This window comes from Anthonomus grandis, chromosome 14 (genome assembly GCF_022605725.1).
Source record: "Anthonomus grandis grandis chromosome 14, icAntGran1.3, whole genome shotgun sequence".
NCBI lineage: Eukaryota > Metazoa > Arthropoda > Insecta > Coleoptera > Curculionidae > Anthonomus > Anthonomus grandis.
This window is the reverse complement of record NC_065559.1, coordinates 16,054,352-16,069,128: the sequence shown is the minus strand read 5'-3', so window position 1 is coordinate 16,069,128 and position 14,777 is coordinate 16,054,352. Positions and strand designations below refer to the sequence as shown.

Genomic DNA, 14,777 nt, shown 5'->3' with positions numbered 1-14,777 from the left:
ATAGGCGTAAAACAACTCTTGGAAAATCCATTGCTGGCTCGAATAAGCAATATTTTGAAAGTTTACTTAATCATCAACGAAACAGCATTCGTTTATAGGAATCGGTCAATAGGATTTGTAATAATTATCAAAAAAAAATCATAAAATTGATAAAATTAAATTTAACAATACTTTCATCTCAAATAAAAAAGAAATAGCTAATTTATTTAATAAGCATTACCAAAGCAACACCCAAAGAATAAAAATACCTCAAAATTTTATTTATAACCCTCTGACAAATATCATATTATTTACTTCAGAACAAGAAATAATAAAAATTATAAGAAGCTTAAAGCCAAAACCTGAATTTAGTGGCATAAAAAATCATAGTCCATTGCACTTCCCTATCTTTTAATAAGTAAATGTATAAAAAGAGGATATTTTCCAAAAAAAACAAGAACAGGTATTATTTCATGAATGTTGTGTTATGTAAAAATAGACTTTTCCATCCGATACTTATATACAGGGTGTCAATTTGAAAACTTCCCACCCCTATTATCTCGAAACGGGTTAGGTTTTTATAAAATCGCTAGGACACGTCGATTTTATTATCGAGGGGGAACAATTTTTATGCAGAAATCACTTCGCCTCTTTCAACCCCCTACCCCCCAGAACCTCCCTATCAAAAATCTTAAATGGCAATAGGGGTTGAGTGATACTTCATTTGAAAGAACTTTTTATTCTCTACATTTTGGCACCTTATTTTTTAAATTTGAGTGCTGCGTTGCCACGTTAGGGTTATTTAAACATTGTTAAATTACTTATTATTAAACATTATTCCTGTAAGTGTTTTAAATACGTTGAAGCTATGATTTGCATTAAAACATGTTATTTAGGTTAATATTATTTTTACTAAACATTTGCATAGCCGTTACAATTATGGTCTTTACAAAAGCACGCCTAAAATTTATTTTATTAACACATCTACTTTAAGAGGTGTTCAAAGTGTTCTCCATTGTTCTCCAAACAAAAATAAAGTCTATTCTCAAATTCTTCCCGAACATTCTGAAATACCTCTTCTGGAATAGCCCTACTTGCCTCTGTAATTCTTCTTTTTAAATCTTCGATATGATCAGGCTGAGTTTTGTAAACAACCGATTTTATGTGCGCCCATAAAAAAAAATCTAACGGCGTTAAGTCTGGTGACCTAGCAGGCCATTCTATCGGTCCCCTTCTACCAATCCATTGGTTAGGGAATCTAAACGCTTGATTGTTCGAGCACATGAAAACGACGACGAAATTCACACTTACAAACAACAGACTTGACAAAATTTGTCAAATAAGCAGTAACAATAATTCCGCTTTCTTGAAATTTGTTTACGTCCAAAAATGCTTACCTATTTAGCATCACTATCCATCTCTTCAGAACTGGATTCGTCATTGGCGTGAATTATAATTGGATTAATTCGCGGTAAGATGCAGTATTCGCCTTCTACACTTTTAAAGTAAGATACACATTTCTTTCATAAATTGGTTTTGTCGATTTCAATCACCGTTCTTATATTGTCTAGAACAGACACGCTTAATTGGGGTGTGTGATTAATTTTGCGCAACTGTTTTTTAATTGCTCCCCAGGCCATCTCAATAGGATTGAAAATACGATAATATGGAGGCAATCATAAAATTTAGCGGCCATACGATTCGATAAAACTGTCTAGAAAATATTAGTTTTTGAACTTTTGCTCCTTTATTACTGGTAATAATATTTTTTTATGTTCTTTAAAGGGACTTGCATATTTTTGCTCGCCATAAATATAACTAACTCAGCCTTTTTACTACTAGTATTTGGGACTTTGGTGTCCAGCTTTAGGCAGGAATTGAATGAAGCATTATCCATTAATATAACAAAATTGGACTTAAAAATCATTTTTTTTTTATGTAAGGTTTATGTTCATTAATTCTTTTTGTAAATGCTCTACAGGTTTCACCTATGTAAAATTTATATTTTACAGCTTATCTCACTATCAATCAAACGTGAAATTATAAAAAGAGTATTGTGACTATTCGCGGATTAAGAACAAATTTTACACAGGGTGCAGGTGAAAAATTAGAAAAGATAAGTATATTTTTTTATATTTTAATTTAACTTACCTTGATAACGGTAGTATATATAACTACTGAAACGTTGGTTCAAATTAGATATTTTTATTAAATAATTAAGTTTTTCTTATCGTTTTCAAGTTTAATATTCATAATAAAGTTAGGTAGGATATTGAAAAGAAGAAACGAGCTCAGAGATCAATAGATTAAACCTCAGCTCCTGGGTGTATACAAAAATCTATTATACCTCAAGTAAATTATTGTATTTAAGACTTGTTGAACTTACATTAAATTAAATATAACGAAAGGTTTCCTTAAAAATGTAAGTTAATATATCTTTTAAATATGTGAATAATTCTTTTTTATTCTTCTTTTCAATATTTGAGCGTATGACATTATATTTTCTAAATTGATATTAATTATAAGTGACATAATACCCGACAAAATAAGTGACTCAATAATTTAACTGTCAATACTATTTAATCTTGAATTTTTATCTTAAAAAACAATACTCTAATTTTTTTTATCGAGCAAATATTAACGATATATCATTTAACGTATATTATATTTAAAAATTGTAATTTAGGTTTAAAATACATTCAGGTCGAAATCGAAAAACACGTGTTAAGAAATTGATACTCTCTTAAAATATGATCAAATGCCTAAAAATATTTACCACAACTATTCGATTCATTATCAGTAGTATTAAAAGGCCGCCAAAATTATATTTTTATTGTTCAAAAGTTCAGAAGAAAGTAAAACAAAACATCAACAGTGTAAAACAAATAGAATAACAAGAACTACAGTATAATATAAATGTGAAATCGATTTTAGGGTGAGCCAACTCTGCACCATGCTAATTATAACACACTGACAAAATTGAAAATTCTTACCATATACAGACCTATATATTATGACACGCATCTTAAGAAATGGTTGATTCTTCGAAACATTATTTACACGTACAAAAGGGGTGGTCCAAAAGCGCCCCAACAAGAAATATAAATTTAAATATTTTTTATTCAAATTTTTAAATGGCACATTTTTGGCTCAAAAATGTTTGTGCCAAAAACATTTTTGAGCGCCATATAATATATATTATCTAGAATGCAATACAAGTTAATATTTTACTTATATTCTTTTATTTTAAGAAAAATTTTTAATAACAATAATAAAACGTATAAATTAATTGCATTTCCTATTTTTGACCGCACGACTCTATTTCACTGGCTAATGTTCCCGGCCCGTCCACAATTTAATACCAGCAGCATCGAGATAATCTCGTATTTTCGTCTGTTTCACGTTATCCCCGCCGAACTTGCCTATCTTTATCTGATAAATATTGATCGTTGAACAGGCCGGGGTGCCATGAAAAGACTCAAATCGACCGTAAATATATACGGGGATCAATCACTAAATATCGTAATATATTTTGCAGTTTATTTTTTTGTACATACTCAATTTTGATAAAATAGAGCTTGACCAGGTAACTTCACCTAAACTATATTAAAAATGTTAGCTTCTTATAACACGCGAGCGAAGCCGAGGGGGTGGTGCTTACGCTAGCATAGTATAATAATCAAAGTTCTAAATGCCCTGCAATATTTTAAACCTTCAATGTACAAAGTGGGCTATTTGTTTGCCATTTCTGTTAAAATTAGTAACATTTTCAATCAAGAACGATCTAGAAAACGTGTGTATTATTTATAACTAAAGAACAAAACGTAAAAGTAATTTGTCCCACATCAAAGACAAAACCGAAGTATTATAGTGGAGTCTAAATCAAATTGCGGAGAGTGCATATCAAAATATATATTGATAATATATTGATAAAACAGGAATAATTTTGACTCAGAGAATTAAAGGACATCTTAATTTGTAACGTTTGCCTTTTGACAATCGTCGTTTGGTTGCAGGCAAGGTAACTTTATAATATTTCACGAAGTAAAAATTGAATGTTTTAGACAAAACCCATTAATACCCTCAATGTTTTAGCACATAATGAACCATTTGATGCACATTTTGTGGAAGCAGCACACGTAACGAAAGATACACAGTTTGATTATATTTTTAATCTATATCCTTTTTATGGTTTAATAAATCGTAACGCGGCATCGTCATATAATGAACTAACTTCAAGCTGGAGCAGAACTTAAGAAAAAATATTTTAATAATTGTTTTATTATTTTTGCATATCAAATTTATACTACATTGTACTACTAAGTTATAGCTGTTCTCCATTTCTAGGTATAAATCTTGTGGGACTAGCTGAAGGTCTCGTGCTAGCAGATCGATGCGGTATATCCGGAAAAGATATGATGGATATCTTTAATATGACCAGCATGGCTTCACCCTACTTGTCTTCGAAAGCCAAAAAAATTATCGACAAGGATTTTAAAACAGTCAGTAGAATAGTTTAAATTTAAACATATTATATCGGGTGACACAGAAGAAAGGGAACCCTTAATAACATTTTTATTTTTCAACATAAACAAATCAAATTTGGTATATCGACAGGATAGTTATATGAGCATCTTTTGACATATTCTATTGTTTTCCATCACTTTTTTTCTCGGTTTAAAAAAAGAGATGCTAACTTTCTTATTTTAAATTATGGGACACTTGGTATATTATATATGGACTTATTTATCGACCGATTTAAGAAATAATAATATGAAATTATTGGGAAAAAGAAATCGCATTTCAAAGGTGGTTGTTCCCAATAATGTGCTATTTAAAAAAATTAATGCCAAAATTAATAGCTTGGACATTATAAATAGGCGTGTAAACGATTTAAGTCATAAAATGCAATGAAAAATATTTTTCCATGATTACTTGATTAAAAATTTCAACGCATTCATAGCACCCTATTTTAAAATTTAAAAAAAAAAGATTTTTTCTATGAGTATAAAACAAAAAGTAGCAAAGAAAGTATCATTGTTTTCAGAACAATGATACACTAAGTGTTCCCTTTTTTCTGTGCCACCCGGTATATGTTAACCTGCATATTCAGAGTGACAGTTTAAACACTTGAAATGGCCATATATGAGGAACGAAAAACTTATAATAAAAAATGCTGAAAACGGTTTCTATAAACCGAAGGGGGGACAAAACCAAGCATATTATCTCACCCTTATCTACAACCCCTTGGACAGCGTGAGATACACCCCTAAAATCTTAAATAGAAAGGGGGATCGAATGATATATATAAGTTTGATATAAAGTCTGATATACATAATTCTGAAGCTCTTGAAAAATGCTTTCCAAAGATAGCATATAACGCCAGATTTCAGAAAATTATTTTCTGTTTATCAAAAAAAACAGTAAATACAAACGCAATTTTGAAACTTTTTATTATTAGTTAATTAAATATTTAAATTGTAAACATGTCAAGCCCGTGGTATTGGTTTATTTGCCGAAAAAAAGTTTTTTTTTTAAATATTCGCATTTTGTTATCACATAATTTACAAGAATAGCTTAACGTTTTAACAAAAGGCATCCAGGCCAAAACGTAAGCCTGGAGAATATTCGCCAATTAGTAGCCAAATTTAAAGAAACTGGTTCTGTCACGAATATAAATCGAAATTAACGAGATTAGTCGTCGAAACAGCGCCAACTTGAAATTCTGGGTCAGTTTGCAATAACTTTGGTGACCACGACCCAGAATTCTGTCCGGACCTGGAATCCAGTCTTGTGAAATAAAATTCGGTGAAAATATTTTAACATCGTATTGTTGGGGTTAAAATAAGACTTTTTTTGCTATAAACATGTGTCCTAAAATGCACCCCCTTAGAGTTACAGCCCGCGCAAGTTGCTTGAAGAAAATCGATTATTTAAAACACTGACTAAAGTTCTCGTTTTTTGGGTGCTCTTGACATTTTCCGTCCCAAAAATTGAGCTTACGCCATTTTCGGGAAGGATTCAGAGGGGCTTAACCTTATGATTGCCCATGTCTTATGTTTCCGATAAGAAATTTGAAAATCTAGAACACCATTTAGTTAGCCATGAAAAAATCTGAAATTATCGTTTCTTGTTTTTTTTTCGATACAATTAATTTGATTTTACAAAAATTAAAGCGGTCACGGACCACTATGTTTTTTCTAACTTGATAGTTAATCGAGTTTAATAATGCTTCCCTTTCGTTTACCAGAAATTTTCTTGTAAACGGTTAATTGTATAGAAAAAATGCAAGAGACAAGAGTTTTTCATGGCTAACTAGACTGTACTGCTAGATTTTTAAATTTATCGGAAGCATAAGATAGGAGTCATCAGAAGAGTTAAGCTCTTATGAATCCTAAAATTGGATTTACACCATTTTTGGAACAGAAAATAAAAAGGAGATTTTTAAATTTTCAGCAGATTTGAAAACTGTAGTCACGATTTCAAATAATCGATTTTCTTAAGCAACTTGCAATAAGCAATGACTGTAGCTCTAAGGAGGAGTATTTTCGGACACATGTTCATAGGAAAAAAACTTCTTATTTTGATCCGAACAATACTGTTATAATATTTGCACCGGATTTTGTAATGCCCTGTATGCTGAAATACTACTGAGGTCTATCGAACCACTAATAGTGCAGGAATTAGAAAATCGGAGATAAATAGATGCATACTACAATTCCAAAAGGATGGAACACCTCTTCATTACGTAGTTCCCGTTAGCCAATGGTGGGATAAGTGAATTGGAAGAAGAGGTCCCATTTAATGGCCACTTAGATCCCCAGACCTAACATCTCTTGACTTCTTTTTGTCATGTTACCTAAAATCTGTGGTTTTTACGCAACCTGGGTCTTTACCGCAACTCCAGCATAGTATAGTTGAGGAATACCGTACTATATCTAGAGAAAAATGTGTAAATAAGTGTGCAGAATTTGACAGTATGGTTTATTATTGTCTTCCGAATAACGGAAACCATTTTTAACGTTTAACTAATTAATAAGAAGGATTTCAGAATTATGTTTCTATTTATTGTTTTCCTTGACAAACAGAGAATAATTTTCTGAAATGTGGCTTTTTGGTATCATTGTAAAGTTAAAATTTTTCAAGAGCTGCAAGATGTCTCTGTTTTCAGGATTTTTTATTCAGTTTTTCGTTCCCAATATATGGCCATTAACTTCTTAATTAATTAGCCATTCAGTTCTTAAATTGTCACCCTGTATATATGTTTTATCTGCAATATTCGTTTTAAAAATGTATGTAAATACCCTATGCCTAATCGTTTTTTAGTTTGCATGCTGACACAAGCATGAATTTCTTGAAAACAATAGCTTTTAATATAAATTCGAGTTCGGTTTTTAGGAGAGGTAAAAATTCTTTTGCGCAATATTTTTATAATTAATAGTTGGCAGAAAAATTTCCACAAATGTTACATTTATTAATTAATAACATATGATTACAGCCCCCAAAAAGTATTTGTTTTTCCAGAAATGCAACTAGAATTTTTATTGTTTCAATTTTTTTTTTAAAGATGTTAAATAGCTATGTACAAGCTATAAACAGTTTTGTTTACATATATTTGAAAATAACTCAAAACCAGTATACATAAAATGTGTCACGATTTAGAAGACAAATAGCACAATTTACGGTATTTTAAATAACAATGATGTTGCCGGCAACACTATATATTAATAACAATATTTTCATAATGGGCTTATACAGGGAATACAATAGTATGCAATAGTATATAGCTTATACAATATATATATAGCTTATACAGTATATATAATAATCCTATATATTATAATATATAGGATTATTATATAAGTATTATAATATTATAATAAGTATTATTTGATTTATCGTTTTTTCCGATAGGTCCTGAGCCAACTGACATACTGACATAAAATTTAAAACATACGAGTCTTTTAAAAATAAAAAAAATCGTATACAGTTTTCGTGTTTTTGGTAGAGGGCGCTCGTTGAGTTAGTTTTTACTTTTTTAGAACCTCTAACTTTTTTTCAGCCCCGTATATCAATTTGAAAAGTAACAAAATAATTTGCTTTTTTATATTACATAAAAAATGTATACCTTATTAAAGTCGCTAGGAGCAACCATTTTCGAAATAATCGCACTTTTAGGTTTTTATAAATATGTGAATGACTTAAATTTACTAGATTTTTAGCAATGCAATCCTAAATAAAATAAAATAAATTCCTAAAATTATTAATATTTATGTAAAATTAGAATAGTTACTAAATTTAAAAAATAATATTACGACGTTTTTGTTAATTCTTTTATTATTATTTTATATATTATTTTATTATATTTTATTTTCAAACAAATATACCAAAACAATAATAAACAAAGAAACATAATAATAAAATAATGCTACTATAACAACTGTTCAAAATGCCCACCATTAACTTCAATGCATTTTGAAATACGTTTAACAAATGACTGCCGTATTAGTACCTGCGTCCTCTTTTATTTTTTAACATATTTACAGAATTTACAATTTTTACATTTAGTTCATTTAGATTATTTATAGGACTATCGTAAACAATTGATTTCAAATATCCCCAAATACAAAGTCCATAAGGTTTAACTCTGGACTACGCGCAGGCCAAAGCAAAGGTCCTCCACGGTCAATCCAACGTTCGGGATATTATTTTTTAAGATAATTACGTACCTGTCGAAAAAATGCGCTGGCATCTTGCATAAAATACATGTTCTGCCTAACATTTAATGGTATATCTTCTAAAAGACCTCCAAGTTTATTTCGTAAGAATTTTAAGGACGGGTCTCCGTTTAAATTAGGTGGTAGTTCATGGGGGCCTATTATATGGTTTGCAATACCACACCAAATGTTAACTTTATATTCATGCTGGAAATGACGACTGACAACTGAATGCGGGGTTTTCAATATGCCACATATAAGCATTTCTTAAGTTAAATACGCCGCGTCTAGTAAATGTAGCCTCGTCTGTGAATAACACTCTGTTAAAAAGCATTGGATCTGCGTTTTGCATATTTTTAAACTGACGACAAAACTGCATTCTGGCTGGCAAATCTGGTGGGATCAAACACTGAACTGGTGTAGAGTGGTATGGATAGAGGCCTTCTTTCTGAAGTACTTTACCAACACATGATTTTCTTACACCCGTAGTTGCCGCTATTCGCCTAGTACTTAACCCGAGATTTTCTGCTATGCGAACTAAAATTTCTTTCTCCTGTTCTTAGGAAATATTTATTTAGGCGACCCAAAATAGGAATTTTTGGCCGAAATTATCCAGTTTCTCCTAGTCGGCTATAAATTATTTGGAATAATTTATGGTTTGGTTGTTGTCTATCTGGAAATATTTCCTGATACCTGCGTCTTCCATGCCGTCCATTAAAATTTACTTGCGCGTAAACACAAAGCATATCACGCATCTCCAAATTGGTAAACAAATTATGCCTAGGCATTACTTAAAATGATTAAACTTAAGAGAAAAACTTTATACATTCAAAAAGTTTGACATAAATAATACAAGCACTTATCTCCAACGCCAACTGCCAAAGATGCGATTTAAATAAAGTAGTAAATAAATATTATTTCAGAAATTTTTTTGAAAAATGGTGATTCTGTCGAAAATGGTTGCTCCTAGCGACTTTATTAAGGTATTCATTTGTTATGTAAAATTGAAAAGAGAATTTATTTTGATACTTTTTAAACTGCTATACGGGGCTGAAAAAAAGTTAGTCAATTGGCTCAGGACCTATGGGAAAAAAACGACAAATCAAATAATACTTGGAAACCCTTTATTTCAGTTAATATTAAAGTTAGGATATCGCAAGTTGACCTCAATCACATTATTTTGACGTAAGGAAACTGCTGTTGTTCTATGTCCCATTACTTTGGGGACACCCGGTATAATTAATATATTTAACATTTAGAAATTTTCAAAAATTTCCCACTTTTCGAGAAATCGATCGCCGCAATTCATCGTGGTACACTCCGCATAAGGAGCCCCACACATTTGCTGTATTTTCTTGTATTTCCGTTTTAGGTGGACCAATCAATCAAAAATATTCAAAAAGATATTCGTCTAGCTTTGGGCCTCTCAGATGATCTGATGCAGCCATTAATGATGGCGTCCACTGCCAATGAGGTTTTTAAGCATTCAAGAAAGCTTGGTTTTGATGACCAAGACTGCTCATGTGTTTACATGAAGGCTAGATATTAAAACAGTGCGCGAATTTGAATGATTAATTATTCTTTATTTTATTAATGGTGTCGTCATTGTTAGAGTTTGGAAATATTAAGGGTAACAATTGAACCTTTTTTTAAGTATTCATTAGTTAAAAAGTTTCAACTTGACTTTTTACATTTTATCCTTGACTTATCAATTCTATACTTTCTATTGACTTTAGTAGGTTAAAGAAATATTTAACTTTATTTTAGTTTTGTCATAAAAAACAATATATCTTGATTTTAATTAATTATAATTAGAAGTAATTGTATTGTGACTTGTAGTGAATTCCTCAAATATTAATAATAATAAATTGAAAAATAAATTGTTTGCAATATTAAATGACTTATTTTATTTGAACATTAAACAAGAATAAAAATAAATACTGTGCCCTAACATTATCTGTATACCATGTATACCAACAGATCTATTTCTTGTTTTTTAGGAATATAGATATTTTTTTAATTAAGGATTGGCAAGCATAATTAGGGTATTCCTAAAATCTATATTATTGTAACGAACCTGTTATCAGTACGCATGAATGAATTGACGAAACAGTGGGCTGCCAAGGCAGTTGTGCATATAGGTCTCCTGATGGACCCGTCATGTGCCCCACCGGAGGTTACCAGAGCCCAACGACCTTAGAGAAACCGATAAGGCTCTCTGGTCTGAATGACTTAAAGTCGCTCGGTACACTGAAAGTGTTACCCAAGTATTTGAACCTGGCGCGCGTGAGTGTATCCAGACGAGCTGGACCCTGCATCCAACCTGTACCAGTTTTTTCAGGACTTTTATGCACTCTAGTACAAGCTTGGAGCTTACCTTTGCGGCCGTGATAGCCTTAATGGTAGCTCTGCTGTCCGAGCATATTGATACGACTGTATTGCGGTGTCCGCAGCTTAGGATTTTCTGTCCGCATTTTAATACAGCGAATACTTCGGCCTGGAAGACAGTGGCGTGCTCCCCCAGCGAGTATGCCCTACTGGTATGTGGGATCCCACCAATAAGCCCTGATCCAGCTCTGTTATTCATTCTGGAGCCATCTGTGTACCAGATGGTTCCCCTATTTAGCAATGCAGGTCTGTTGGAATGCTGCCACTCCTTTCTGCCTGCAATGTGCGTCACGAATCCCTCGCAGTCCATAGTCACTGGAGCCATGCAGTCACTGCCCGTCAGAAGGAGAGGACATTCCTGTATGGCCCGTGACCAAATTTTTGCGTGACCGGTCTCGCCAGCACGTAGTTCGTCGAGGACGTATAGCCTGTACGAAGTCCTTATTGCCTCAAATTGCACAACGAGGTCCAGAGGCGGAAGGCTCAGCAGAGTCTCAAGCGCTCTAGTTGGCGCCGTCCGCATGGAACCCGTTATGCTGAGACATGCAAGACGTTGGACTCTGTCCGGTTGAGCACGAATTTTCGCTTTCTCCGTACATGGCCACCAAACGATAGCCCCGTATGTGAGAAGAGGTCTCACAATGCGCGAGTATATCCAGTAGAGGAACTTAGGATACAGACCCCAGGCATTGCCGAAAGCCCGCCTGCAGGCCCATAGCGCGCAGGTGGCCTTCTTCCTGGAGTAGTGCAGCTGCACGCCACCTAGAGATATAACAGGGGGCGTGCCAAAGTTACGTCTCCTCGTGAATAGTAGGAGCTCTGCTTTTTTGGGGTTAATCCTGAGACCCCCCGAGAGGCACCATATGTCCACCATACGCAGGGCTCTCTTCATAGGGCCCCGCATTGAGACGGCGTTTTTCCCTGGGCAAAGGATTACCAGATCATCAGCGTAGGCCTGTGTGTATAGGCCAGCATTGTTTAAAAGATTTATCAGGCTGTCGACCACAAGGCACCACAAGGTAGGGGACAATACTCCTCCCTGCGGGCAGCCCCTAGCCGCCAATGTTTCGTCAATCTCGTTGTTGAGCTGGGCAGATACATGATGTTTCAAGAGCATGGCCTCTATCCAGCTAACCAAACAGGGTTCTGAGCCGCGGCTCTCGAGTGCTTGGCAGATTAATGCAAAAGGGGTGTTGTCGAACGCCCCTTCAATGTCTAGAAACGCACCCAGGCAGGCCTTGCCACTACCCAGAGCACCCTCCACCTTCATAACGAGGTGATGTAGGGCCAGGTCCGTGGATTTGCCCGCCTGATAGGCGTATTGGTGCACATGCAGTGGTTTGTTGACCAGGATGCTTTCCTTAAGGTATCGATCAATCAGCCTCTCGATCGCCTTCAGCATAAAGCTAGTAAGGCTGATGGGTCCGTACGATTTGGGATCTGTAAAATCGCCTTTTCTGGGTTTCGTAGAACGTAGCCCTGAGCAAGGGACCACCTGAATAGTCTGACTATTTGTAGGGTTAGTACTTCTAACCCGTTTTGCAAAAGGCATGGATATAATCCATCCATGCCCGGAGATTTGAAGGGGGGGAATGTCTTGATTGCCCATTTCACCCTCTCGTAGGTAATTATTCTTCTAGCAGTCTCGAACTCTAAGCGAATCGGAGCCCGAGAACAGCTAGGAGGATCGCGAGATGAGTTGGAGTCCGGGAAGTGAGTGCGCAGCATGACTTCCAGTGACTCCCGCTCATTGGTAGTAAAGCCGCCATCTGGAAGTGACAGCGACCCCAATTTAGTTCCAGGTTCCTTGGACAGTACTTTGCACAGTCGTGCTGCGGATGGTGTGTTTTCAACATAGCAGAACCGCCTCCAGCACTGTCTTTTGGAGTCCCTGAGTGTCTTTTTGTATTGCCTTTGAGCTGCGTGGAACGCATCCCAGTCAGTGGCGAGCTTAGTGCGCTCAGCCCTGCGAAGGAGCCGACGCGTAGTGTCACGGAGCTTTTCCGTGTTCCTGTACCTTGGCATTGGCGGGTCTCCGTCTGAGGGGACAGCTGCCCTCAAATGCCGCGACTGTCGCACGAGTCAGGTTGACAGTCCCGATCTCTGTGTCGGCCGGAAGTGTGTACCTTGCCGGCATGTCCGCAAGACCACCGACTAGTTCCTCTCGAAAGTGGTCCCAGTCAGTGCACCTTGGGTTTCTGTAGGCTGGGGTATCGCACCGAGCCTGCTTCTTTAATTCAAAAAGACTGTGGTCCGACATTGTGACCTCAAGGGACACTCTCCATGAGCTGAAAAGGTTCACAGTACTAGGTGAACAGATAGTAAGGTCAATAATTGATTGACCCCTATTGCAGTAGAAAGTTGGGACACTGCCTCGGTTGAGTAGTTCTAGGTTATTTGAGCACAGGAAGTTAACCAGGGAGCGGCCACTTGGGTTCTCATCTCCGCATCCCCAAAGGCCGTGATGTGAATTCGAATCGCAGCCCATGATAAGCGGGAGACCCAAGACTTCATAGTATTTGACCACCGCAGTGACGGCCGAGAGGGGGTTATTCAATTTCGATGGGAAAGTAGGCAGAGCAGACTACCAGATCCTTTCCCGTGTCCATTGAGAGTTTGACGGCTACTAGGTCCCTTGTACAGAGACCTGAGACGAGAAAGCACCGCACATTCCTAGTAAGGATGACTGCGCGAGGATTCTCACAAGGTACATGTTTATGTATTGTGCCGCCAGTTAAACCCAGGCCTTTAACAGAGCCCTGGTAAGTCCAGGGCTCCTGTAATAAGGCGACGTCGATATGGAGCTCAGTGAGCCTTTTGCACAGAACAGCGGTGGACGCTCTTTCATGCTGTATGGTGTGGCGATAGGTGACTGCCAGCACGCTTAGTCCTTGGAGCTGGAAGGGCCATCGTCTACGGATAGCCCTGGCCCCTCAGAAGCTGCGGTGTGAGCAGTAGTGGCTTTTTTTAAGTCGGCGGCCGAGAGCCCAGGGGCCACTGTGGAAGTAGCCACCCTGGTGTCATCAGCCGCTTTCTTGCTCTCGATAAGGGAGATAAAGGCCCTGGTGATGCTATAAAATAGCGAGCCCTGTCTCTCCCTTATCATTTCGGCCGATCCCTCATCCACCCCCACCACCAGCCTGAGGTTCTTAGCCTCTTCCTTGCGCTCCCACACTCTCCACTGGGAGCACGGGAGGCCAGGATTTTGAAGCTCCAGAAGCCTCAGGGTGTCCTTGTCAGATTTATGTCTAATACCCGGGATCCTTAAGGTGGCCCGGCGTAAGCGAAGCGTGGAGGGATCCACTGTTGTCAGCGTGACCCCCTCCCAAGGGGAAAGATTTGGGAGTGCCCGATGGTGCCACTCAAGACTTTCCTGGTTCGCGGCCGTTAACAGAATGTGGTTCCTGATCAACGGCGGTGGATGGAATTGCAGTGACTGTGCCTCACTGCCGAACGAAGTCCGCAGTATGGCCTCAGTCTCAATCTCAAAAACTCTCGCAAATCTCAAAAACTCTCGCAAATCTCAAAAACTTTCAGACTAAAAGTGTTTGGAAGTGTAAAGTATCTTCTTAATGTTCTCGATTATTGAATTGTAGGCTAATGTATAATTTCCATTGACCAATTTTTCGCTTTCACTGAATTAGTTGTACTCTCGTGGGTTTCTAACTCTTCTCGTCTTTGGAAGACTTTTAT

The 14,777-nt window shown here is 36.3% G+C and overlaps 1 protein-coding gene across 1 annotated transcript in view; it reads left to right on the top strand.

Annotated features, from left to right (window-relative positions):
- LOC126744357 (cytokine-like nuclear factor N-PAC) overlaps window positions 1–10,593 on the top strand; it is a 127,327-nt gene extending 116,734 nt beyond the window's left edge. The window contains exons 11-12 of the mRNA XM_050451731.1: window positions 4,327–4,481; window positions 10,069–10,593. Coding sequence (XP_050307688.1) covers window positions 4,327–4,481; window positions 10,069–10,245 — 332 coding nt within the window. The 3' untranslated portion in view covers window positions 10,246–10,593. The remainder of the gene's footprint in view (window positions 1–4,326; window positions 4,482–10,068) is intronic.
- Window positions 10,594–14,777: the final 4,184 nt, after the last annotated feature.